Below are 21080 nucleotides of genomic sequence, written 5' to 3' on the forward strand. Positions count from 1 at the left end.
TTGACGGCCATACGTCGTCCTCTCACCTGTTCATACCTTCAAGTCGAAAGCCGCTCCTCTTTGTCTACGCTTATCCCGTCACCTCCCCCTCCCACCTCCGATTCCGAGCAGACCCAAAACATCCGAGACAAAAGAGCGTTGAACCGTACTTCTGTGCCTCCAGCCCCGACACTGCCGGTGCCAGTCCTTTCCTCTCATCAGAGCCTCCAAGAGCCTCATTTCGACCCTTGTGTGACGATTATACCCCTCACTTTGCAACCTCCATCGACTGACCAGGTCACACCTTGCCTTTGCCAGCAACGACCAATTTTGCTTCCCGGTATGAGCGAGCATCTTACCACCCCTCCCCCAATTTTGCTTTCGTCGCTGGCCAATGCATTTCCATCCATCTTCAGCCGCTATCTGGCCGAATACGCAAGACACCACTTTTTCCCTTCCCGCCTGACCATGGTCTGGAACTTTTTGATTTCGAACCCCTCTCCTCTCCCTCCTCCCCACTACCATGTCCCTGTTGCAGAGCGCTGGAACAGCCAGCAGTCCATTGGCACACGGAGCAATAGCACGTCCACAAGTTTCTATTATTCAATGTCACTCGCTCCGGTGGAGTGTATCCAAACTGGTAAGGTTGAAAGTTCCTTGCACTGACATGGCTTATGATCCAGAGACATCGATCACAGACGACCTTTGTCTTCAAAGTCACCAATCTCTCTGTCCTTTTCAGCGCTGTCGCCTCAGCCTCTTTGTTGGATGGTTTGCCATGTGATTTGTCGGGCTCCTCATGTCCCAAGATCAAGATCCTTATTTCCAATTCGAGCGGGACATCATTGGACCCCTCCGAAGTCCAGCACTTGAGCCAGTAAATCCAGAATACGGTCCCCGAGCCAGCCCTGCACCCCTTGTACCCGTCGAAGACCCATCTTCTTCTGACTCCTCGGATGTGGAGGACCCGAAAGTGGTACGACGTCAGGGGAATTCTAGAATACGGAAGAGTCGAGCCAACTGCACCTTTGCCGACGGCGTACTGATTCTTTCCTTAGATCCCAATCAACGCATACTAGCTAGCCAGGCACGGAAACGGCCGTTGGACTCGAGAAGTCAATCAGCGGCAGAGGAAGAGGACGACGAGGAAGAAGGAGGAGGAGAAGGAGAAGGAGAAGGAGAAGGAGAACAGGATGAAGAGCACGACGGCGAAGGCGACGATAATGGGGTTCAAGCTGGCCGCAGAGAGATCAGAAGGGCGACAAGGGTGATTCGGAATGGACCAAACTGTGTGTCCATAAAAACGAAGCCGGTGGCGCGGACGGCCTTGCACGCAGATCCTAATGGTCGGGACGACGACGACGACTTTCCTATGATTGATAGTCCAGCCACTGTGGCTGAAGACGAACCAGGGCGGTCGCCCCCGCAGCCTACGCATGATATGTACAAGCCCGAAGAGGCTCAAGCTTTCCATGTTCCGACGAGGCAAGCAGCAGACCTGTCGAGAAAGCAGTTCGACACAATCCCACCCCCAAGGACGCGGCCATTGTTTTCAAACTTGCGGTTGAATCTTGCTCCAGCCATTCGTGATGGCAATCATGTTGACGACTCAATCCTCAAGTCACCCATTCTGGGAAAGTATGCGATATCGCCTCGCGATGGACATCCAGATTTCACCTTGCCAGCGATGCAACAGAGGTCCCCTCCACGTTCCTCGCCTGCAGCTCTACCGGGGTACAGGATGACGCTACCGCCCCTGAAGATCGCCATTGGCGATCTCCATGACTCGAGCATGGGGGGGTTTACCTGCCTATCCCCGGGCGTGGCTAGGCCTTCACCGAGCCAGTTTGCATCGTATGCGTCTCCGGCTTCGTACACAGCATATTCCGCCATGTCACCTCCGGATCCGCCGTTGCAGAGTAACTGGCGGACAACGACTCGCGATTCCAACACGTCGACATTTTCGGACTATACTTCGTCGACTTCCGTCTCCGTCTCGACCCCAGCCTCGTCCATCATCACGCCATCTCCGGCAGCCTCGGGTCCCTCGTCGTTGACAGCTCTAGCTGAACAGGATTTAGAGGACGGCGAGGGGGAGGAGAGCAGGATGCAGCAAGTTCTCACCAAGGAGACTGACCTGAGATCATTCGCTGAAGTCCGGTCCAGACCTCAGCCCCAACCTGACTCGCGACCAAAACCTCGACCGAAACCTGCAGCTCGATCGAAACTTCAACAACTCCAACGTCCAGCTCGATCGAAACCCCGGCCTCCTCAACCTGCAGCAGAATTAAAAGCTCGGCTTCAACCTGCCCTGGAACCTGCTCCGCAACCTTCAGCACGATCAAAGGCTCAGCCACAACCTACCCTTGAGCCTCCTCCTCAACCTGCAGCTCGATCGAAGCCTCAGTCCCAACCTGATCTGGAACTTCCTCCTCGACCCGAATCCCAAACCGAAGCCGAATCCGCGGCTGGGTCTGAGACCGAATCCGAACTCTCAGAACTCACCGAGCTGGAGTCTGAGCTTGGGTCCGAACCTGAGCCCGAGCATCGATCTAAACCGCATACGAAACGCCCTTCTGTCTCTCAATCGAAGTCTCAACCTGAAGCGTCCTCCGATGCCGCAGCATTAGCTCGGTTTTCACTTGGCCCCTACAAATGCACGTTTGAAGGGTGTACTGCCGCACCGTTTCACACTCAATATTTGTTAAACAGCCATATGAACGTCCATTCTAACACGCGGACTCATTTCTGTCCTATCAAGGATTGTCCTCGCGGGCCTGGTGGTCTAGGCTTTAAGAGGAAGAATGAGATGATCAGGTGAGACAACTCCCATCCGAAAATTGAACCGTGTGTTACTGATTACGGTTAACCCCCACAGACATGGCTTGGTTCATACATCTCCTGGATATATTTGTCCTTTCTGCCCCGACCAGCAACACAAGTATCCTCGGCCAGATAATCTGCAACGTCACGTACGGCAACATCACGCAAACGAAGATCGACATGACCCTAGACTCCGCGAGGTCCTCGATCAGCGCACAGATGGAAGCAACAAGGCAGGAAAACGACGCATGCGTTTATTCTGACCATTATAGACTGCAGTCCTTTCCCTATCGAGTTCGGAGAGGTAGAAGCTGATTCAGCGTGCCATTAGGCGGCTTTGAGCTGGACTCGAAGAAATTTCTACGGCAAAAACTGGAGATGAGTGCTGACAGATTTGCCAAACTTGGGGATCATTTGAGCCAGATTCATTTACAGCACGTTCGCTTCGGTTTTCAAGACGCTACCTTTTGTATTCATTTTATGCTTCGAACGACTAACGGCAGCAACAAGGAAGGAAGGTTTCTATCATGAAAGGGATGGTCCGTCGCCGCCAAAGCATGTGCTCAACTTAGAAGGGAGATAGTCGCACGCCAGGGCACAACCTCTTTCGCCTGGATAGCTCCCGATACTTGCCGTCATTCCTTTCAGTATTCATTACCTCATCAACGAGAAGGGGACGGATGCCCAGAAGGATATGAGTCGATACGAGGAGATCTTCATTGGCTGTTTAGTAGAATGGACAGGATCGCATGGTGGATTTCCTGGGGTGCATCTTACGACGTTATGACATTGATGACCACAGCGATGCCCTGTTACGTGTCATGCTCATAGCAGAGCTGCAAATCACTCTGATGATGTCTATATATACATATGTATGGCTCTGGAACCGATGGTCGAGGGGCAGAACCGGAGTTGGTGGGTTATACAACTTGACATGTCACATGGGGTACAAAGTTCGGCCAAGGAGAAAAAAATGCGGAAGGTCGTCTGTACAAACTCACAGCCGATGTCTTGAATACTTTTGTTCAGTGGTCTTGCGTCAGGCAGGGAAGGCCACACATGCTACCTCCCTACGTATGATGCTCAAAATCAAAGCCGACTCTCGGGACCATGTCCGCTCAGCAGCCGTCAAGGCGCCACAAAGCGAGACGGCGGCTTCCATACATATATAGAGTACATATGTAGGAAGCAGAAAGAGGCTGCGAGGATACCATATGTATTATGCGGTCAGCGCACATCATCCCACACATACATACATCCATGCATGACTGGTCGGATTGATTGATTGATTGATTGATTGATTGGATTCAACGACACAACAGCTCCTGTCCTACTCCTCCGGCCCCTCACCCGTACTATGTATGGTCATCTATAGGTATGTACATACCGTATGACCAAACAAGACCGTCGATCACAGGGTATGTATCGTGTATGTAGTGTAGTTTCATGACTGCCAGTGCTTCCTCACACTCCATACAGAGTTTGTTTAGTGACTCGGACCTATCTCGCTCTGTACTCCGCACTCCGTAATGCGTAACCAGTTGTGGGCAGGTCAGCCAGTTAGTCAGGCGATAAATTCTTGCCGTTTTCCAAGCGAAATACCGTCCGTGTACGATCAGGGAGACGGATTTCAAAGGGGTCTGGTGCTCGGCGAGTAGTTCAGAAGGCAAGTTTCAGATCTGCTCCTCGTAATTATTGCGGGCTCTTTGATCTTCTTTCTGCTGGTGACAAACTTGGCTCGGCATGCCGCAGGAAGGCAGTATGAGAAAATGTGGTTGGGAATCATCTCGGGTTGGTGCCGGTGTTGGGTTTGGCTCGTAGTTGATCAATAGACGAGCCCATTGGGCAGTGGCAAGACAGGCAATCTTATCCGTTGTCTACGACTAGAGGCCTGCAATGCCAGCCACCTTGTCCCGTATCCTCTCTGCCAGAGTGGTCGCTTCCTGTCCTTTGCCGGCAAGCAAGCCATCGACCTCCTTCATGGTGGATGGCTCGGTGAGGCCCCATATCTTCCACGGCCCTTCTTCGCCCTTGACAGTCATTTTTTGTATCACCACGTAATCAGTGTGTTTTAGCATGACATCCTTGTCACTGTCGGCGAGCAGGTAGTTCTGAACGCTGTTGATGCGTACAATGCATTGTCGGAGATAGGTGTCTGCGAAGGGCAATGGGGCAAGCCTGTCGGAGACAACCCTGGTGCTTGCTGCGGGTAGAAGCACGGAGATGGGCCATCTCTCAAGCCAAGCTGGATATCGAATACCCGAGTAGCTCAGCAGCACCCATGGTTCTTTTCTCCGGCGCAAGGCTTTCCGCTGCTCGACCCGCAACCTTGCCTGTGCCATTAGTCCCTCGCAGCAAATTGTCTGTAGCCTTTTGAGGTCTCCTTCACTTAAAGCCTCGTGAAAGTCCTTGTGTAGATCTCGCGCAATCTGATTTCTCTGGGATAGCTCCATTGATCTCCTCATTTTCTTCCCAGTGAGAGGGTCTCTCTTGACGTCCCATTTAAGAAAGACCACTAAGCTGGGAAGCAGGTCAGCCCTTGCGGTTTTGGGAGGGGGAAAACAATGAGTCGTATCCCTACCTCCACCAGTCTTTGACAGCGGTCTTAAATTGCAGCCAATGAATCCTTGTTCTCTTGAAGAAATTGGAACTCATCCATCCCGGTAGGTCTTTAGCGGCAGGAAGGATGAAGGTCTGAGGCAGCTTTCCTAGATCAGTGCCTATCTGTTGCCTATTGGCCTTTTTCATCTGACTCTTCATGGATACATGTTTGGGGAGCTTGGAGTCGATGTTTGGAATGTTCTGAACGATGCCTGCACCAGCATTTCTGCGCCGAGTGGTTGTGAATTGACGGTTGTAGACAGAGGGTAATCGATGGGCGCATTGAGGGCAGATTGAATAGGTTTGACCAGAGGTAGTCAGGGCCAAGGATAACTTGAGACTCTTGCTTGAGAATCTGGCCACAGGGTGAGCCATCTTGGTTAGGATCGCGCAGAAAGGATGCTCTGCTGGCCGAAAGAATTTGGTCTCAAAAGTTAGAATGAAGCTCTCGACCAAGGAGCAGAGAAGAGGGCGCAAGCGCATTCCGTCAAATTTTGTATCAATGCGGACGGGAGTGATGCCGCTCTATTCTGGGGCCGCAAGCCGATTGATCTTCCTAAAGGCAGCGATATTAAGCTCACATTTCAAGGGATCGGGTGAGCCTACACGTGACCTCGTATCACTTGCCGCTGGAATGTCGCGAGATCCGAAGTTTTGCCAACAAAGCCCCTTCGATCGAGTCCTTGCTCTGGACGCTGATTTTCACATTCCATCCAATTTCTGAACGGAATTATTTTGGTACTGCTGGACGCCAGTCATGTCTGCTAAGAAAGATATGAGACGGGCGGATCTCGGTCAGTATTGGGAGCCTCATCAGCTCTTGAGGCATGCAGAGAGAAGCTGACGAAGGTCATTCAGTCATTCCCTATGTCGAGCCCAAAGACGAGAAGCCCGCTGATTTCAGCTCGACTCTAACGAGCACCATGCCCATGGCAGCTGTAAGTGGGAGACGCGACTGTGTTGCTTTTGAAATGCCATGCTAACGCAAAAGGTAGATGTTTACAAGAAATAGGTGAGAGGCACCTCCTCCGTCGTAGTAGTTGTCGCTAACAACGATCAGGATGCTTGGGTGGTAAGAGGAGTGAAAGGAGGACCGCCGCTTTGGATTAACGGGACCAGGTTTGCTCTATTAACTGCTCTTCTGAACTGGTTGGGCGAGACACCAGCCCAGAAGCAGAGTCCCAACGGTACGCCCGGGTACTTGTCATTTGGCATGGCTGGTAAGTGGTAGAACGGTCCTCGCATTCATGACTCTCAGGCTGATATATTTGAAAGTGCTTGCTGTTGGCGTGGTATGTCGTGTTATATTAAACCTAGAGTACTGAGAAGCGACTCATCCCTCGCAGACATATATGCCCCTGTTTCTACCGCCACCGCCGAATGCGAGAGGACCAGCGGCACCGCCGCCGCCCGCTGCTTCAACATGACAGCTGGTAGATCCAGGCGGACGAAGGTTCATTATGCGAAGAATGCCAGGGGAATTTTGTATGCAGCAATTGCTGGCTTTGCACGGCGCTGTCTTCTCTAGCATTTTGGGGACCGGTCACTGTTGGACCTCACCTGGGTCTCCTGCCAAAAGAGCTGCAATGCCGAGTGTGGCATAGATGCAACAAAGAGGATGCCGAGTCACGTCCAAGTTTTGTCTATGGAAACAAAGGAATGGCCGGGATTGTCGTTGCGATATCTCACATGCCGATAGCTTGTAATTAATTCCCCAACTGTTCCTGGGGGGGGGGCAAACACGAACCTTAACTACTTGGTAGAACGCACTGGGGGCCAGCGCTGTGCAGCAGCCTGGAAGCTGGAACCTAGAACTTGGAACCTCTGGAGCCCGCCAATTATTTTTGCCACGCGTCCCAGGGGGTCGAGTTGGTGCCACCCTGTGGCAGTGGCTCCTTGCAGGCGCTTCTTGGGGCAATTGGGGGCATCAGGGCACAATAGGTGCGGCGATTCTTTCGGGTTCCTTCCCTCCTTCGCCCACCCCACTATTGCCTACTACCACCACTCACCTGCCCAGTCCCTGCGTTCGCCTCTTGCATCAGCCCTTTTTCCTGCTCCCCGTTCCTTTTCTCTCTTCTCTTCATATCAACAACTCATCACCAGACTCTCCACTCAACACCAAACCCTTTCGCTTTCAAGTCAGAAATCCAGTAGCCTTTACCCTCCAACAACCGACACTACTCTTTTCGAATCAACCCGTTTCTCGAAACAAACGAGTTTATGTCAACTACTATCCAAAACCTCAAAACCTTTGGTAAGCCGACCCCTCTTTCACCCTCTCCTCAAACCCCTCTCGCCACATCTACCGATATTCATCACCAAACAGCTGTTCGCTGTCGTGTACCTCGACAGCGACTGCTTGTGAGAGTGACTGATGGCGACCGCTCTTCAGATGCGCCGTCCATCACTTGCTGCGACCCCAGTTTGGAGAACGCGCTCATACCACCCTTGTGTGACTCATGACTTAACTGCTTTGCCTCACAGACCCCTTCGCGGAGGCCGACGACGACACTGGGGAAGCGAAGCAATCCCAGAATTACATCCACATTCGTATCCAGCAGCGCAATGGTCGTAAGACTTTGACCACGGTCCAAGGCCTTCCTAAGAAATTCGACCAAAAGAAGATCCTCAAGGTCATCAAGAAGAAATTCGGTATGTGGAAAGAGGGAAAAGACCGTCCGCCATCCACCAAACACTAGCTAACAAGAGATAAAGCTTGCAATGGCACAATCGTCACGGACAGCGAGATGGGCGAGGTGATTCAGCTTCAGGGTGATCAACGCAAAGATGTTCAAGAATTCCTGGTCGCCAAGGACGGCCTCGAACTCGACGCAAAGACTATCAAGGTAGGAAGATCCCGCTGCTTCATATGCTATGACGACGTACTAAATTGGAGCCAGGTCCATGGTTTCTAAACGCTTCAGCCGGTATCCTGTGCTATCCTGCTCGGTCATCGAGGACAGATAGAAGTTGTCGACTGACCCCGAATCATCTTCCTTGAACGATTACTTCTGGCCTGTTCGTCTTCGCTGGTCGATGCAGCGGCCTAGTCACGATAGCACTTTTTGGGATGCGATAAGGTTACGCGTTTGATGATATACCCACGATGGATATTTTGCCTTTGGACGGAATGGGGTGGGATCGGACTGTTGCAGTACGGGACCGGAATCAGCAACAATACGGCTGTGACGAAGGTGCTAACAGCACCCGGTTGGGGACATGAGATAAGGGGGATGGGCTGGTTTCTATCGTTGATTCCACCAGCCCATGCATGGTAGCTTTGAAATCATGATCGGATCGTTGGAAACAACCCTAGCTACTTTAGCCATTTCTGCTCTTGTCGAGTTTCCATTCCATGTACCTGACCAGTCGTTCTTGCGCCACTGGAACGCCTCTTACGGCCTCCTTTGGGTCAACCAATGCCTACCTGGACTAACCCTTTTCCACCTGGTTCAGACGGAGGTAATAACCACTGTTACCAGCTGAACTTGCTGGACTGGATCTGTCGCCAAGAGTCTGGGGTAGTTTGAAGCGAGCACCCCTTTGATTCTCCTGTGGTTCGAGTGCTGCCCTTATCATGTTTGCATATATAAAGGTCACGCGCCTCTTTTCGCTTTGCTTTTTCCTCTCGTCCTCCGTTAAGGGATGGCTATTTTCTCGCCTTAACACACGTCTAGAGTCGACCTTGATCATCCGGAGACCGGGAGTTTGAACTGGGACTCGACGAGGAAGAGATTGCTTACTACTTTCCCTGCTTTGACGGCGGCACCACCTCAGAAGATCCTGGCAAAGGCTATGCAGCCGCCATAGCGCTGCAGAACCCATTTCCAACTGGCGAACACGGGGGATCCGGGCCCACCATCATATGGCGATGCTTTTGCTCGACGCAACGGGGGCATCGGGCATGCTGCTGTTGCTCCAGCCCCGTCCCGGTCACCACCGGCCCAGCCTGGCCCCGGGCCCGGTGTCGTCGAGAACGCCAACATCGCCAGCGTCGCCATGTCAGCTCGCTATCCACGGGTAGCCGTTCTTCTGGGCGTCCAGCCTCGGTGGCACGTGCCGCTCTTGCTGTGTCGGGCTCTCTCCACCGTTTCGGCCGCGTGGTGGGCTTGTCAGACTTGTTTCAGTATCTATCGACTCGTCTCGGACTACGGCACAACGACGGGGAGCACCACATCGTCTTTGTTCAAGTCGTCGGCGAATGACCATGAAGGCATTGGCGTTGCTAGTGGCGCTGGTGCCGGTGCTGGAAACAGTGCACCGCTGCTGGAGAATCCGATCTTCAAACGCATGGCCGTTGCCCAAGTATGCTTGAGCTTTCTCTGGGTATGTATTGTTCTGCTGTCCTTACGTCTTTTGTTCCCAGTGCTCGTTCTATGTGTGCACACACGCCTTTCATTCGTCTCCCATTGCATCCTGGAAGGGATGTACATCACGATCCGGCCCACGTTCGAACCGGGTATCACCTTGGGCCCAGCCTCGCCTTGCCTTCTCTCAGGGAAAAGGCAAAAGAACCCAATATCCGCCTTCCCTTTGTCGAACCGCTCCACAAAATGAAAAGCGACCCAAGGCTAACGGGCGGTCTGTTTTTGTTGCCTCGTCTCCAGGCCGGCGCAGCGGCTTACCTCGCACACATGTTCGCCTCGTCGCTGATGGCGCGCTGGCTGCTTCACTACAGTCCCTTGGCGGTGCTGGTGCGGCTCTGCAGTCTCTCGATCCTGCTGTCGTTCGGGTGCCTGCAGGTCTTCCGGGCCACGCGGGCCACGGAGCCCGACCTCCTCCGGCTCAGCCGCAGTCTGCTGGCCTGGATCGCCATCTCGATCGCCCTCATGCTCGCCTACTTCTCCACCCAGCACGACATCTTCTCGGCCGACCACGACGACCGCGACGACCGCCGCCGCCGCCAGATCCTGCGCCTCAAGTGCCTCTACGTCATCTCCGCGTGCAGTCTGTTCAGCTTGCTCGTCCTGGTCGGCATTCTACACTTTGACGACACTGTCGGGATGAGCATGATGGGTATGTTTACGGCCACGGTCGGGAGCAGTGGCGGGAGTGGGAGGGTGAGCCGGGCTGGGACTTTGCGGGATTGGGTCGGGATTTGCAAGGCGTTGGCGTCTGATGTGCTTCAGCAAGGGCGCAGGTTTGCTTCTGGAGTGGTCAGGTTTGGAGCCGAGTTGTGACAGCAAGGAAGAAAAAAGATCTCCTTCACCTGTTGTTGATCGCACGGGTGGATCAACGAGATGTTGGGAGGGCAGCGCGCAAAAATGCAGTGACGATGATGAAGAATCACGTTGAGTTTGGAGTCCATGGCCCATATTCTGGGACCGCTTTGTATTTCCTTTCATTTGAACAACCACGTCGCATATCGATCGCATACGTCTCGCCGTGTAACTTTCTAAAGGCTGGCTGATGCTACTAAGTTCTGAAAATAAGAATCCTTCCTATATGCGAGCCCCAACGGTTCCACGTCCACGCTTCCAACCAAGGTACATTCCTTTGCTGGCACCATCCATAGAAGTCTTTGTTTGGAAGAGGGAACTTGGGAGGTCGGGGGAGGGCTTCCCCAAAGCCTCTTCCTCACCACCGCCACCAACGGTTGTATATAGATTCTCCAACCAGCCGCTGAGATCTGTCCATCATGTCTCCATCGTCTGTCTCTGTATCCACCATATATCCATCTAGTGTGTCTTTTCATGGTTAGTCTGCTGTGGATACACACACACACACACATCTTCCTCAATATCTATCCTATCCTCCCCGTCTGTTCAGCGAACTTCGACTCCTCTTCCTCATGTCCACGTCGGGCCGCTGCGTGTCGCTGTGACTGCCTGTCCGCCTCGTCGCGATGCTACTTCTATCCGGAGATCTTTTGTTTGGCAGAACGCTCTGGAGTTCGTGACTCTCACCCCTCTCCAACGTATCGTCCACGACGGCGATTTCGTCGTTCTCGTCCGGCGGTGTCCCTCCGGTCGCCGGCGTGCTCTCTTCGCTTTCCCCGTACGCGCCGCCGACGCTCTCCATGACGAAGGCGCCGGCCGTTGGCGCGTCGAGGGCTCGAAGTTCTTCCTCCCGGAACCACTTCGGCATGAGCCAGGTGCGGAAGGGGATGAGGAGGAGAATGATGACTGGGAATCCGATCGCGGCGATGGTTTGGGATATAGCAAAGGTGGCGCCAAAGCCGATTAGTTCACAGGCCACAAAGGCCCATATGGCGACACGACGCTCAATTCTTGCCAATGGATCCGTCGCATCCGTCAACTCTTTGTCCCGGGCCAGGAAGAGCAACTTTTGAGTAATGCCGTTGCCCACGAGGGCTTGGACACCCATGACGAAGAACAAACCGGCCAGCACGCCCTGGGGGATGAGATGAAGGACGACCAGTAGTGGACCGCTCATTGTGACCAGGAACAACAGCCCTTGTGCGAGGTTGCTGAAGCGCTGTTCAACGACGTGATCTGTGACCCGGACAATATGGCCTCTCGCCTTCTCGTCGACAACTTGCCTTGTAACGCAAAGGGCGTTTGTATGAAATGGCGCCTGAGGGATGAGGCCATTTGGGAAAGGGATGCCCAGAAGTCCGGCTAGGCCCGTGGTGAGACCCAAGAGGAAAATATCCCAGTGGAAGCCTGGTGGTTTACGGAGAGGAAATTCCGTCCCCTGAGCAATGAGAGATGACACTAACTTTGAGTCAGATGAATGCCAACCAAGATCCGATACGCGGTACCTACCGTTATGATCAAACCAAAACAGAATTGTCAGCAGGATCGCAAAGGGAATTGCCAAGAAGACCTCTCCCACGCTGATATCCCAAAAATGGACGAACCAGCCACGGTCAGCAGTCGGGTGGAACGACTTGCTTGTCGGTAGTGTCTCGACATGGACATTCTTCATATGGCCGATATGGACGAACCCAGTGAAGAAGACGATTGTCAGCGGCGTGCCATAGTCCTCGATAAACTTCCGCACATGGCGTTGCAGCAGGTTGCTTTCGCCCAGAACACCACAGCCGTATGCAAACCCCAAGACGAGCAGACTAACCATGACGGACAGATAGGCACTCGTTTCACCGGCCAACCCCCACTGTCGGGTCAGGACTTGGATACCCTTTTGCAGATAGATGAAAGCCACGTAGAACCCAAAGGTATCACAGCTGAACCGCGTAACGTAGGTCAATGCATTGCAACTGTTGGTGATGGCCAGCAACCAATGCATAATCAGCGACCAGATGCCGATCCAGGCCATGAAGGCGAAGAAGTTGGTGCCATGGGGGACGACGATGTCGTACACCGTATAAGAGAAGACGGTGATGGGACCGGTGACACCCACGATGACGAGTGGCTGAGCGGCGAAAAGGGAGAAAACCACACAGGCCATGACCGACGACAGCAGGACTTCGTTGACGCCGTACGAGTTGTGGGTCTTTGTGAACATGTCGAGGGAGAATGCCAATGCCGGCAGGATGCTAGAACAGCAGTCAGCGCCCGCATACGACATCAGCGTGCGAGGATATCGACGGGGAAGAGGGTTGGAAATGGGAGACTTCAATGAAAGAGAAGAAGTGTAAATTCCGTGCAGACGATAGATTGTATATGGATTGCTCGTACTTGGCAAAGTACATGTATACGGTGGCAGGGATGACTCTATAATCCCAAGCATCCTTCCAATCACTCCAGTAGTACGGCGCCCGTCTCTGGACGTCGTCAATCATGCCCCTGAACCAACGAATCTTGTACCATTTTGGGTCGCGACGGTGCGAAGACCGAGTGGTTTGTCTCGAAATGTGCTCTGAAAGGCGTTGAATCTCTTCAGGGTCCGGTCGGGACTGGGTCGAGTGAAAGGACGATCGATGGGCATGCTGCCAGGGCTTCTTTTGGATCGAGTGAGAGGAGGAACGGCGGCGCACTTGGGCCGGGGTTGTGCGGGAGGACGAGGGCGTGATAACTTCGGTATGAGTCGCCATGCTGTCGTTGCGGGCAGTCTAGCGTATGGTTGCGATTTGATAGGGGTGAAGTATCAACGGCATGTAGCGAGAACGCTCTAGGGCACAGGAGGGAAGACAATCCAATGCGAGAGGTGTCACCGAAAAGGAACGCGCAGGCCAAAGGAAAGATGCAACAAGAAGTCAGCTCACTCCTGGAGCAACAGACAAGGATAACCTCGTCGATGTCATTGAGTTTCCTGAAGCGACGAGAGAGAGTGAGAGGGTGAGTGAGAATGGGGATTCGACGACGACGGCGACGACAGTAGTGGCGGCGGCAAAGATGATGCTGATCACCGCCTCTTCAGTTCAGTGTCCGCAAGCACTTTTTCTGGCGATCTTGGAACCCCGCATTTTCCACATTTCTCCAACCCCGATAACACTGAACATTGAATATGGCGGCCAGGCGGTGATGTGGTTGATGCGAAGACCGTTGGTACCCAATGCATAACAACGTCTCGGCCATTCGATGTGAATACCAGTAGGCTTCTTAAACAGAGCTTTTGGTTGTATATTACTCTACGTATTCAGTTTCAGTAGGCCCAGAGCACTCTACAGGAGGTTCTCGGCCTACCTACCTAGGTAGGTATATGCCTGTTAATACTTGTTAAGCAGCTAGCCAAGGCTAGCGTAACTCCCGCCAAGGATGCCAGGGCACTAAAGAACCTTATGTGATTCGTTCAAGTTCGTTTTAGTCCTGGTATGACAGCTTTGTACTCGTACCTTGTATCTTTCTCTTGACCCTTTTCTCGAAGCATTTTGACTCGCCCATGGAGAGCGGCAACCTTCCCAGTTGCAAAGTCGGACATCTATCGTCTCTCTCGTGTTATTCTTTCTATGGGCTATGCATACAAGCTTGACTCAAAGTGGCTGACTGGGGAGAGAAGCTGAAAGGTCGGATTTGGAATATCCGGATGAATGCGCATGGCGTCTCAGGCGCTGTGCTTCCCCCGGACGACCGCACTGTAATCAAACGCGCCATCCCTAATGAACCACCGTCGAATTGTCAAGTGTATCTCCATTGACGACAAAGGATTCGTCCTCAAGAGTGCCGAGGACCCCATACGTGCGCGCCTTATTGAACCACAACAGAAGAATGAGCTTTCAACCACACAGCAAATCTTGAAACGGTCCAAGCGGGTCACTGAGGCGATCCAATAAATCCATGACGAGAGAGTTTTCCCCATCGACATCGGAACCCATAATCTTCTGCTCGACAAGCAGGACGACCTTCAGCTGTGTGATTTTGCTGGCTCTTCAGTAGATGACGAACCAGAGCATTCACGAGGGATTTCACCTCTCTGCGAGCAAGTCCTTAGAGCCGAGCGCACATATCGAACTGTACGCGCTAGGTTGTGCCTTTTTGAGATTTCGGGAACGTGGCAATCCTATCACGGCAACACAGACAAGGAGATCGAAGAACTGTACGATGCCGGCAAATTCCCGAATACCACACAATCTAATTCTTAGCACTATGATCCAAAAATGCCGGACTTTGCAATACGACAGCGAGTCGGAGGTCTTGAACGAGATTGGCAAGGTCATGGAGGAGCATTTACCATCAACCGAGAATGGTTGCATGCAAGATGGCGACCAAGACAGTGAGCCCAGTGTGGAAAGGTCTATCGAGACTCTAACGCGAGTCTTCTCTTGTGACAGGATGTATCGACTGGTGTTAACGAACAGAGGCCGCTGTCGATGGTCTTTGCTCTGATAATTTTGGCGGTTGTGGTGATCATCACTTGACGTTACACGAAAGATCCGCCAATCTTATAGTAGATAAACGGAATCTTGGGTTGCAATGTCTCCGTGGGTGGTTGGTCGAAGACTTGAGAAACCCGCCATGGTGAGCCAGAAGCAAAACTCAGGAAATTGGGATGTTTTCCCAGAATACATGTCCCGAGCTTGAGTGTGCAGCAGATATTATCGAATGGAAGATCGGAAGTTCAGCATCACCTTTTATGATCACTTTCCCAGGACCTGCAGAACTGAATGTAAATGGCGACCAGCTAACGCTCATGTGTACAGAGTGACAGACAACCAGGGGCCATAGGGACAGTCGAGTCTATCATCAACAAAAACATTCAACGCACCCAATGGCCACACAGACTGATTTGCCGAGCGATGATTGGTATCATCTGCTATCTGATTAATTGCTATTCGTAACTGATACCTCGATACGAGATCAGTACATTCAGCTCTGGTTTCCATTTGAGCCGAGTACTGGTAAAGATCTACGACTCTCAAAAGCTTGCCATCCACGCATGCCACACAGTCCCCTCCTATGCGGGTCGACTCAATGGCAGCAGTCCTCGCAGGAGAGCAGTGATCGGGCGGACAAAACCGGAAAGTTCTATTTAGCCTAGGGTGCTCGCAGGGCGTATAGGATCTCGCTGTAATAACATGCTTTGGGTCCTGAGCACTTTTGGAGTAGACAAAATTCATATCAAATGCCGTGCTCTTTTTTGTGGTGCGAAGACTCTAGCACGAGTCTGCCTCCCTTTCCGAGGTAAAGACGCTGCCGTCAGTTTGAAGATGGCAAATGCGTATGACACGGGTTCGCGGTTCAAATGGTCATCCGAGCTGTGAACGAAGAGCAGAAACATGTCCATATGCCTGGTCTTTAGGAGATGCAAGCAGAGGCGACGCTTGTCACTTTTACTATGTAGCTGGAATCGGTTAAGCTGGCGCTAAGCCAACTGCCCCTAATAATAGCGGCTACAACATGTGGACTTGCTGCGGACACGGTTGAATCGACTCAACATAGTCGCTTTTTATCCCCTTCCTAATGGGCTGGCGGTCGCCACCAGTCATCAACCTAGTGCTACATCGACTGCTTGCTCATCTCGCCGTCAAGCTTTTCCGCCGCTGGCGACCTCAGAGCAGCATCGTCCTCCTCTTTCCAAGTGAATCTGCATCAAACGCGGTGAGATAGTCAGACCAGAGAGGCATCTGCTATGTAGCCGCTTCATTCCCGAGCACTGTCGACTCCTGCGCATTCACTCACCATAGCCGCAATGCATTTCGGTGAAATGAATTAAGCGTGGTATGGTTAGTAAAGGATGAGTATACCAGTCTCCAGTCGCAAGAGTACTTTTGCCGCTGAAAGAGATGATTCGCGGAATGCGGAGCACTCCAAGCTTCTGCTGGGCCAGAGGATTGCAAATGTTGATGGCCTAGACCCCCTTTCCCCGGCCGGTCTGCTGGGTCCATCGTTTCTATTTGGCTTATTTACGACCATCACTCACTTTCACATCCCATCTACGGTCAGGCGTTCAATTCGATCCAAGGCCTGACCCAGACGCTTAATCATCAGCGCACCGGACAGAAGACCGAATGAAAACACCAGATTACTACTGGGTATAGGGAGAGAGCACTGTTTGGGTAGGGTGCCGTTGGGGACAGCGAGGGGGGAAATGGTGACGAAATGATTGAATAATCATCCGAGGCTCTTATTTTGGTGGGGTTGGCGTATCGCGTATAGCGCGCTCTTATAGTAATGTCAGGCCAATGGTCATTACTGTGTCATCGAAGCGACGGGTTAAAAGGTATCTAGGTAGGTGGTCGCCGTCTCGAGGTGGGAAATGAGCCATCACCTTCAGCAACAAGCCCAACATATTACCACCGCCGCTTCTACCATCACCACTACTACCACCACCACCACCAATAACACCGGCGTCATGGCCGACTCCAAACAGCCCAACATCACCCTCTACACCGACTCGACGCCGAACGGCATCAAGATCTCGATCGCGCTGGAAGAAATGGGCCTGCCGTACAAGGTGGAGCACCTCGACATCTCGACGAACCGCCAGAAGGAGCCCTGGTTCCTGGAGATCAACCCGAACGGCCGCATCCCCGCGCTGACCGACACCTTTCGCGACGGCCAGCCCATCCGCCTGTTCGAGTCCGGCGGCATCTTCCAGTACCTGGTCGACGAGTACGACCAGGAACACCACAGGATCAGCTTCCCCCGCGGCACCCGCGAGTACTACGAGATGGTCAACTGGACATATTTCCAGAACGCCGGCCTGGGGCCCATGCAGGGCCAGGCCCACCACTTTGTAAGGTGAGTCGTGAGGTGAAGACAAATTTCTGTTTGGGGGAGGGCTGTGAGCACTTCCCCGCCGGGGTAACTGCGACGATCCCCATCCCGATCCCGAGCATGGTGACGATGAGTACGATGGTGAAAAAAAAAAGAAAGTATGGCGGAACGAACATACTAACACTCCTCGCCCGGCACAAAGGTACGCGCCCGAGAAGATTGAGTACGGGATGAAGCGGTACGTCAACGAGACGCGGCGGCTGTACGGCGTGCTGGACAAGCACCTGGCGGCGTCGCGTTCGGGCTTCATTGTCGGCGACCACATCTCGGTCGCCGACATCACCACCATCGGATGGGTCATGTGGGCCGCTTGGGCCGGCGTCGACATGGACGAGTTCCCCGCCCTCAAGCGTTGGGAGGCCATGATATCCGCCCGCCCCGCCGTCAAGCGAGGCTGCGACGTCCCCGAGCCGCTCACCATCAAGGACCGCCTCAAGGACCAGAAGACCATGGATGAGTATGCCAAGAAGTCGAGTGCCTGGATCGTCCAGGGCATGCAGGACGATGCCAAGAAGAAGTAGTAGGACGGAGACAAAGCTGAGGGACAAGGACGGGTACATAGATAGGTGCAAGGACAAAGAGAACGGTCATGGCATGGCATGGCATGGCATCGGATAGTGTCGGTTGTTACCTGCCCGACTACTAACACGACTGCTGAAGGGAAATTGTGCTAGGTCGGCGTAGCCTAAACACCAAAGCGAACGAATATACATACTTGACATACCTACCTGGAATATAGTATGCACATGGTAATTATGTGCTTGGGCCGATCATTTCCGCCCCTTTTGGGCTCTGCCTTGGGTTCGTTCCTACGACATGTCCACCCCGGCCAGGGCCATCTCGAGTGTTCCGACACAAGGGTGTGTGTGTGTGAGCTCTTCCACACCTGCATCCCATCCTCTGCTTGTCTGCTTGCTTGCTCGTTCCTTGCGTCATCTTCTCCCTGTCCCTCAGCCCTCCGACGATAAGCTTTGCGGGTCGTCGCTACTGCGACCAGCGAGCCGAGAGAATCTTCGGCACCGCAAGGCACCCTGGACATCGTCATCATCACGAGGGTGACGGTGGATGCTGTGGTCTGAAAAGGTCCTCGTCGACCAGCAGGGATCGACAGCTTCGACGCTGGCTTGCTTGCTTGCAAGCTTGCGTCTTTTGCATTGTCTAAGCGATGATGTGGTTGGATAGAGGGCTGTCTTTGGTCACGTTCGTGCATTGTAATCCCTGGGGGAGTAAAAGATCCCTTCCGACTGGAGGAGAAGAGAGGATTGCAGGGACAGGGGAGGGTAACGAGGGATCAGGAGGGATCGTGGCCCTTTCGAAGTCCTGCAGCTTCCATGAGGCCCTTCTCTTGCATCATTTGAATTCTCTGCAGGGTGATCCGGCAGGCTATGTCGTACAGGGTGGAGGAAGATGGAAGGGTAGCAATCTGTAGAGAGCGCGGCCCCGTCAAAGTAACTATCGTGGAAAGCTCCACAGCTTCCATGAGACCTTGGAAAGCAGCAAGCCGTCTTTGACGAGGCTGATATCATCTACAGCAGTCTTCGTTGGGTCCAAGCGGTTGAATAAAGTGGAGACATGGTCATGGAGGTTTGGGCAAGGGGGTCTGTCGACCGGAACTCCGTAGCTTCCATCGGTCCTTCACTTGCATTGCCGTAATATCTCGCCTGTCCGGGTGATTTCTTGGGATTCAGGCTATTGCTATAGCTTGGTCCCTGCTTTTCTGCTTCGGTCGATAGCGTTGGTGGGGAGTTAGTCTCGCTACTATGGCAGATGCGTTAGCTTTGCCAGCCTTGTAGGTTACATACAGGGTTGAGGGTGACAGAGCGCCGGCGACGTCAAAAATCACACCGTTCAGACGCCACCACGACACAAATGTCTCCATAACTGCGCTGTCACAAGGCTGGCGGTGACGGCATCGTAGGCAGATCGCCAGTTAACGTTGTAGCCTCGTATATCTGAATCCATAGCAGATGAGACGAAGGAATGAAAATCTTTTCAAAAAGAGGGGCAGAGGGCCAGAAGGAGCCAAACACTCTTCACCTTATTGATCCACTTACTCGAGCGGGAGTTCGTGTAGCACAAATGTCGTGTTCTGAGCGGAGCCTCCAGCCTTGCTGGTCCCGATTGACCAAGTGTAACAATGGCAGGCTCCCTAGTGGTCACGAGAACGTTGGGCTGTCCAACCTGCTTACCAAGGCAGCGAGGAGGTAGGGGAACTTGCATGTGAAGGAAGCTGCCAGCCCAAAACCAGGACGGCATGGTCGTCCCGCTTGCTCAAATCCTTTGAAAATTTTGGCAGACTTGCAGTGCTGACAAGACAGTATATTCCGTTATAGGAAACTACTTGACCAATCAAAAGGTCCCCTCAATATGCCCCGTGCGCGTAACTGGATGACAAAGTAGATCACTCAGCCAATGTCGAATGTTTCTGGAAGGCCGCACGGAAAAGGAATGGTTAGCACTCAGATAGCATACGTAGATAGATGATTCGTGCTGGCGGATAAAATGGAACTGGACTCTTCGAATCACGTCCCACGTAGTCGGGCTGGTCCAAACCATGAAGCGTGTATTCAACCGTGGCGAATATTCCAACGGGTCCATCAGGGAAAGCACCTCAAGCGTCGCCGGCAGCCACCTTTTGCAGAGGGTGTCTCGCATACCAGGGTTGTTGATAGGCCTTCCCCAGAATCAGGAGCTGTGTCATCCACCTCATTACGACATAGCACGCAGCGTGCAATCGCATCCTTGCACGGTTTACCGTTTCGCGGTTAGAAGGACGGTATCGTGGTTGCCTATCTATGCAGATGGTATAGACCGCAGAGACGAGCTCAGATCTTTGAAGATCTGGTGCGTGCTGACTCGAGCCCCATGTGCGCAAGCTTTGGCAAGCAAGCTGCCCTGCACGATTTGACAGTTGGCGAGGCAATGCGCTGTATCTGTGACATACTGTTTGGCAGGCAAAGCGGGAGTTGTGACCCGTCGAAATGGCAAAGGAGCGACAGCTTGCAGAAACGACTGCATGAAGGATGCAGGCCACGTTATCAAACACATTGCAAGGAGGTTTGTCGAAACAGCGGTCACGGGTTCAATGGTTTCAGGTTGGTTGACCTTTGTGCGCAGCAGTGATTGGAGGAGCGACGGGCTGTGCTGGCAGCAGCAAATCCAGGGGCCACGTGAGAAGCCTTTGGGTGATACAACGGCCGGCCAACCTCGTATTGTGTCACTGTTGGCTTCGCTCGCCAAGGGGTACCCGTGATTTGCGGCGGTCCCCATCCGCCGTTCGGTGTCCACCAGATCTCATCATCCGGTGATCACCCAAGTTCTGGAAGCAACAAGATCCGCTCTTCCGAAGCGCCGGTCTGCCGCGCTCTTGAGGTGTCGAGTGTGCACCATCATTCTGCTCTGGTTTCGTCAAAAAGGCAAGCCACGTCAAATGAAGGAGGAGAGGAATGCAGGCGAGGAGGGAGATGGTAGGTGGTGTGCTCGCCCTTGGGCCGTTAGGTGCATCCACTGGCGCTGGCATAAGATTTCCACACCGAATGAAGGAAAATTATGCAATTATGTAGGTGCAACTGGGTATCAGTCAGCAACTCAACC

General features: G+C 53.0%; 7 protein-coding genes across 7 annotated transcripts; 5 read left to right on the plus strand and 2 right to left on the minus strand.

Annotated features, from left to right (window-relative positions):
• Window positions 1-778: 778 nt before the first annotated feature.
• Window positions 779-2800, plus strand: Z519_05715 (uncharacterized protein; the record flags this gene model as incomplete). The annotated part of the gene is made up of 1 exon (XM_016763455.1): window positions 779-2800. The coding sequence occupies one exon, from the start codon at window positions 779-781 to the stop codon at window positions 2798-2800; it is 2022 nt and encodes a 673-aa protein (XP_016619779.1).
• Window positions 2801-4685: 1885 nt separating this feature from the next.
• Z519_05716 (uncharacterized protein) lies at window positions 4686-5778 on the minus strand (the record flags this gene model as incomplete). Its single annotated transcript, XM_016763456.1, has 2 exons — window positions 4686-5322; window positions 5384-5778. The coding sequence occupies 2 exons, from the start codon at window positions 5776-5778 to the stop codon at window positions 4686-4688; spliced, it is 1032 nt and encodes a 343-aa protein (XP_016619780.1).
• A 382-nt stretch (window positions 5779-6160) lies between these two features.
• Window positions 6161-6634, plus strand: Z519_05717 (uncharacterized protein; the record flags this gene model as incomplete). The annotated part of the gene is made up of 3 exons (XM_016763457.1): window positions 6161-6197; window positions 6262-6341; window positions 6464-6634. 3 exons carry the CDS (start codon window positions 6161-6163, stop codon window positions 6632-6634), a joined length of 288 nt encoding a protein of 95 aa, XP_016619781.1.
• A 1143-nt stretch (window positions 6635-7777) lies between these two features.
• Z519_05718 (translation initiation factor SUI1) lies at window positions 7778-8318 on the plus strand (the record flags this gene model as incomplete). Its single annotated transcript, XM_016763458.1, has 4 exons — window positions 7778-7853; window positions 7888-8055; window positions 8119-8249; window positions 8304-8318. 4 exons carry the CDS (start codon window positions 7778-7780, stop codon window positions 8316-8318), a joined length of 390 nt encoding a protein of 129 aa, XP_016619782.1.
• Window positions 8319-9402: 1084 nt separating this feature from the next.
• On the plus strand, window positions 9403-10583 carry Z519_05719 (uncharacterized protein; the record flags this gene model as incomplete). The annotated part of the gene is made up of 2 exons (XM_016763459.1): window positions 9403-9729; window positions 10011-10583. 2 exons carry the CDS (start codon window positions 9403-9405, stop codon window positions 10581-10583), a joined length of 900 nt encoding a protein of 299 aa, XP_016619783.1.
• A 568-nt stretch (window positions 10584-11151) lies between these two features.
• Window positions 11152-13363, minus strand: Z519_05720 (uncharacterized protein; the record flags this gene model as incomplete). The annotated part of the gene is made up of 3 exons (XM_016763460.1): window positions 11152-12080; window positions 12132-12865; window positions 13008-13363. 3 exons carry the CDS (start codon window positions 13361-13363, stop codon window positions 11152-11154), a joined length of 2019 nt encoding a protein of 672 aa, XP_016619784.1.
• A 3698-nt stretch (window positions 13364-17061) lies between these two features.
• Window positions 17062-18007, plus strand: Z519_05721 (uncharacterized protein; the record flags this gene model as incomplete). Its single annotated transcript, XM_016763461.1, has 2 exons — window positions 17062-17450; window positions 17629-18007. The coding sequence occupies 2 exons, from the start codon at window positions 17062-17064 to the stop codon at window positions 18005-18007; spliced, it is 768 nt and encodes a 255-aa protein (XP_016619785.1).
• Between the last annotated feature and the right edge of the window lie 3073 nt (window positions 18008-21080).

The sequence above is a fragment of the Cladophialophora bantiana genome (genome assembly GCF_000835475.1).
Source record: "Cladophialophora bantiana CBS 173.52 unplaced genomic scaffold supercont1.8, whole genome shotgun sequence".
Taxonomy (NCBI): domain Eukaryota; kingdom Fungi; phylum Ascomycota; class Eurotiomycetes; order Chaetothyriales; family Herpotrichiellaceae; genus Cladophialophora; species Cladophialophora bantiana.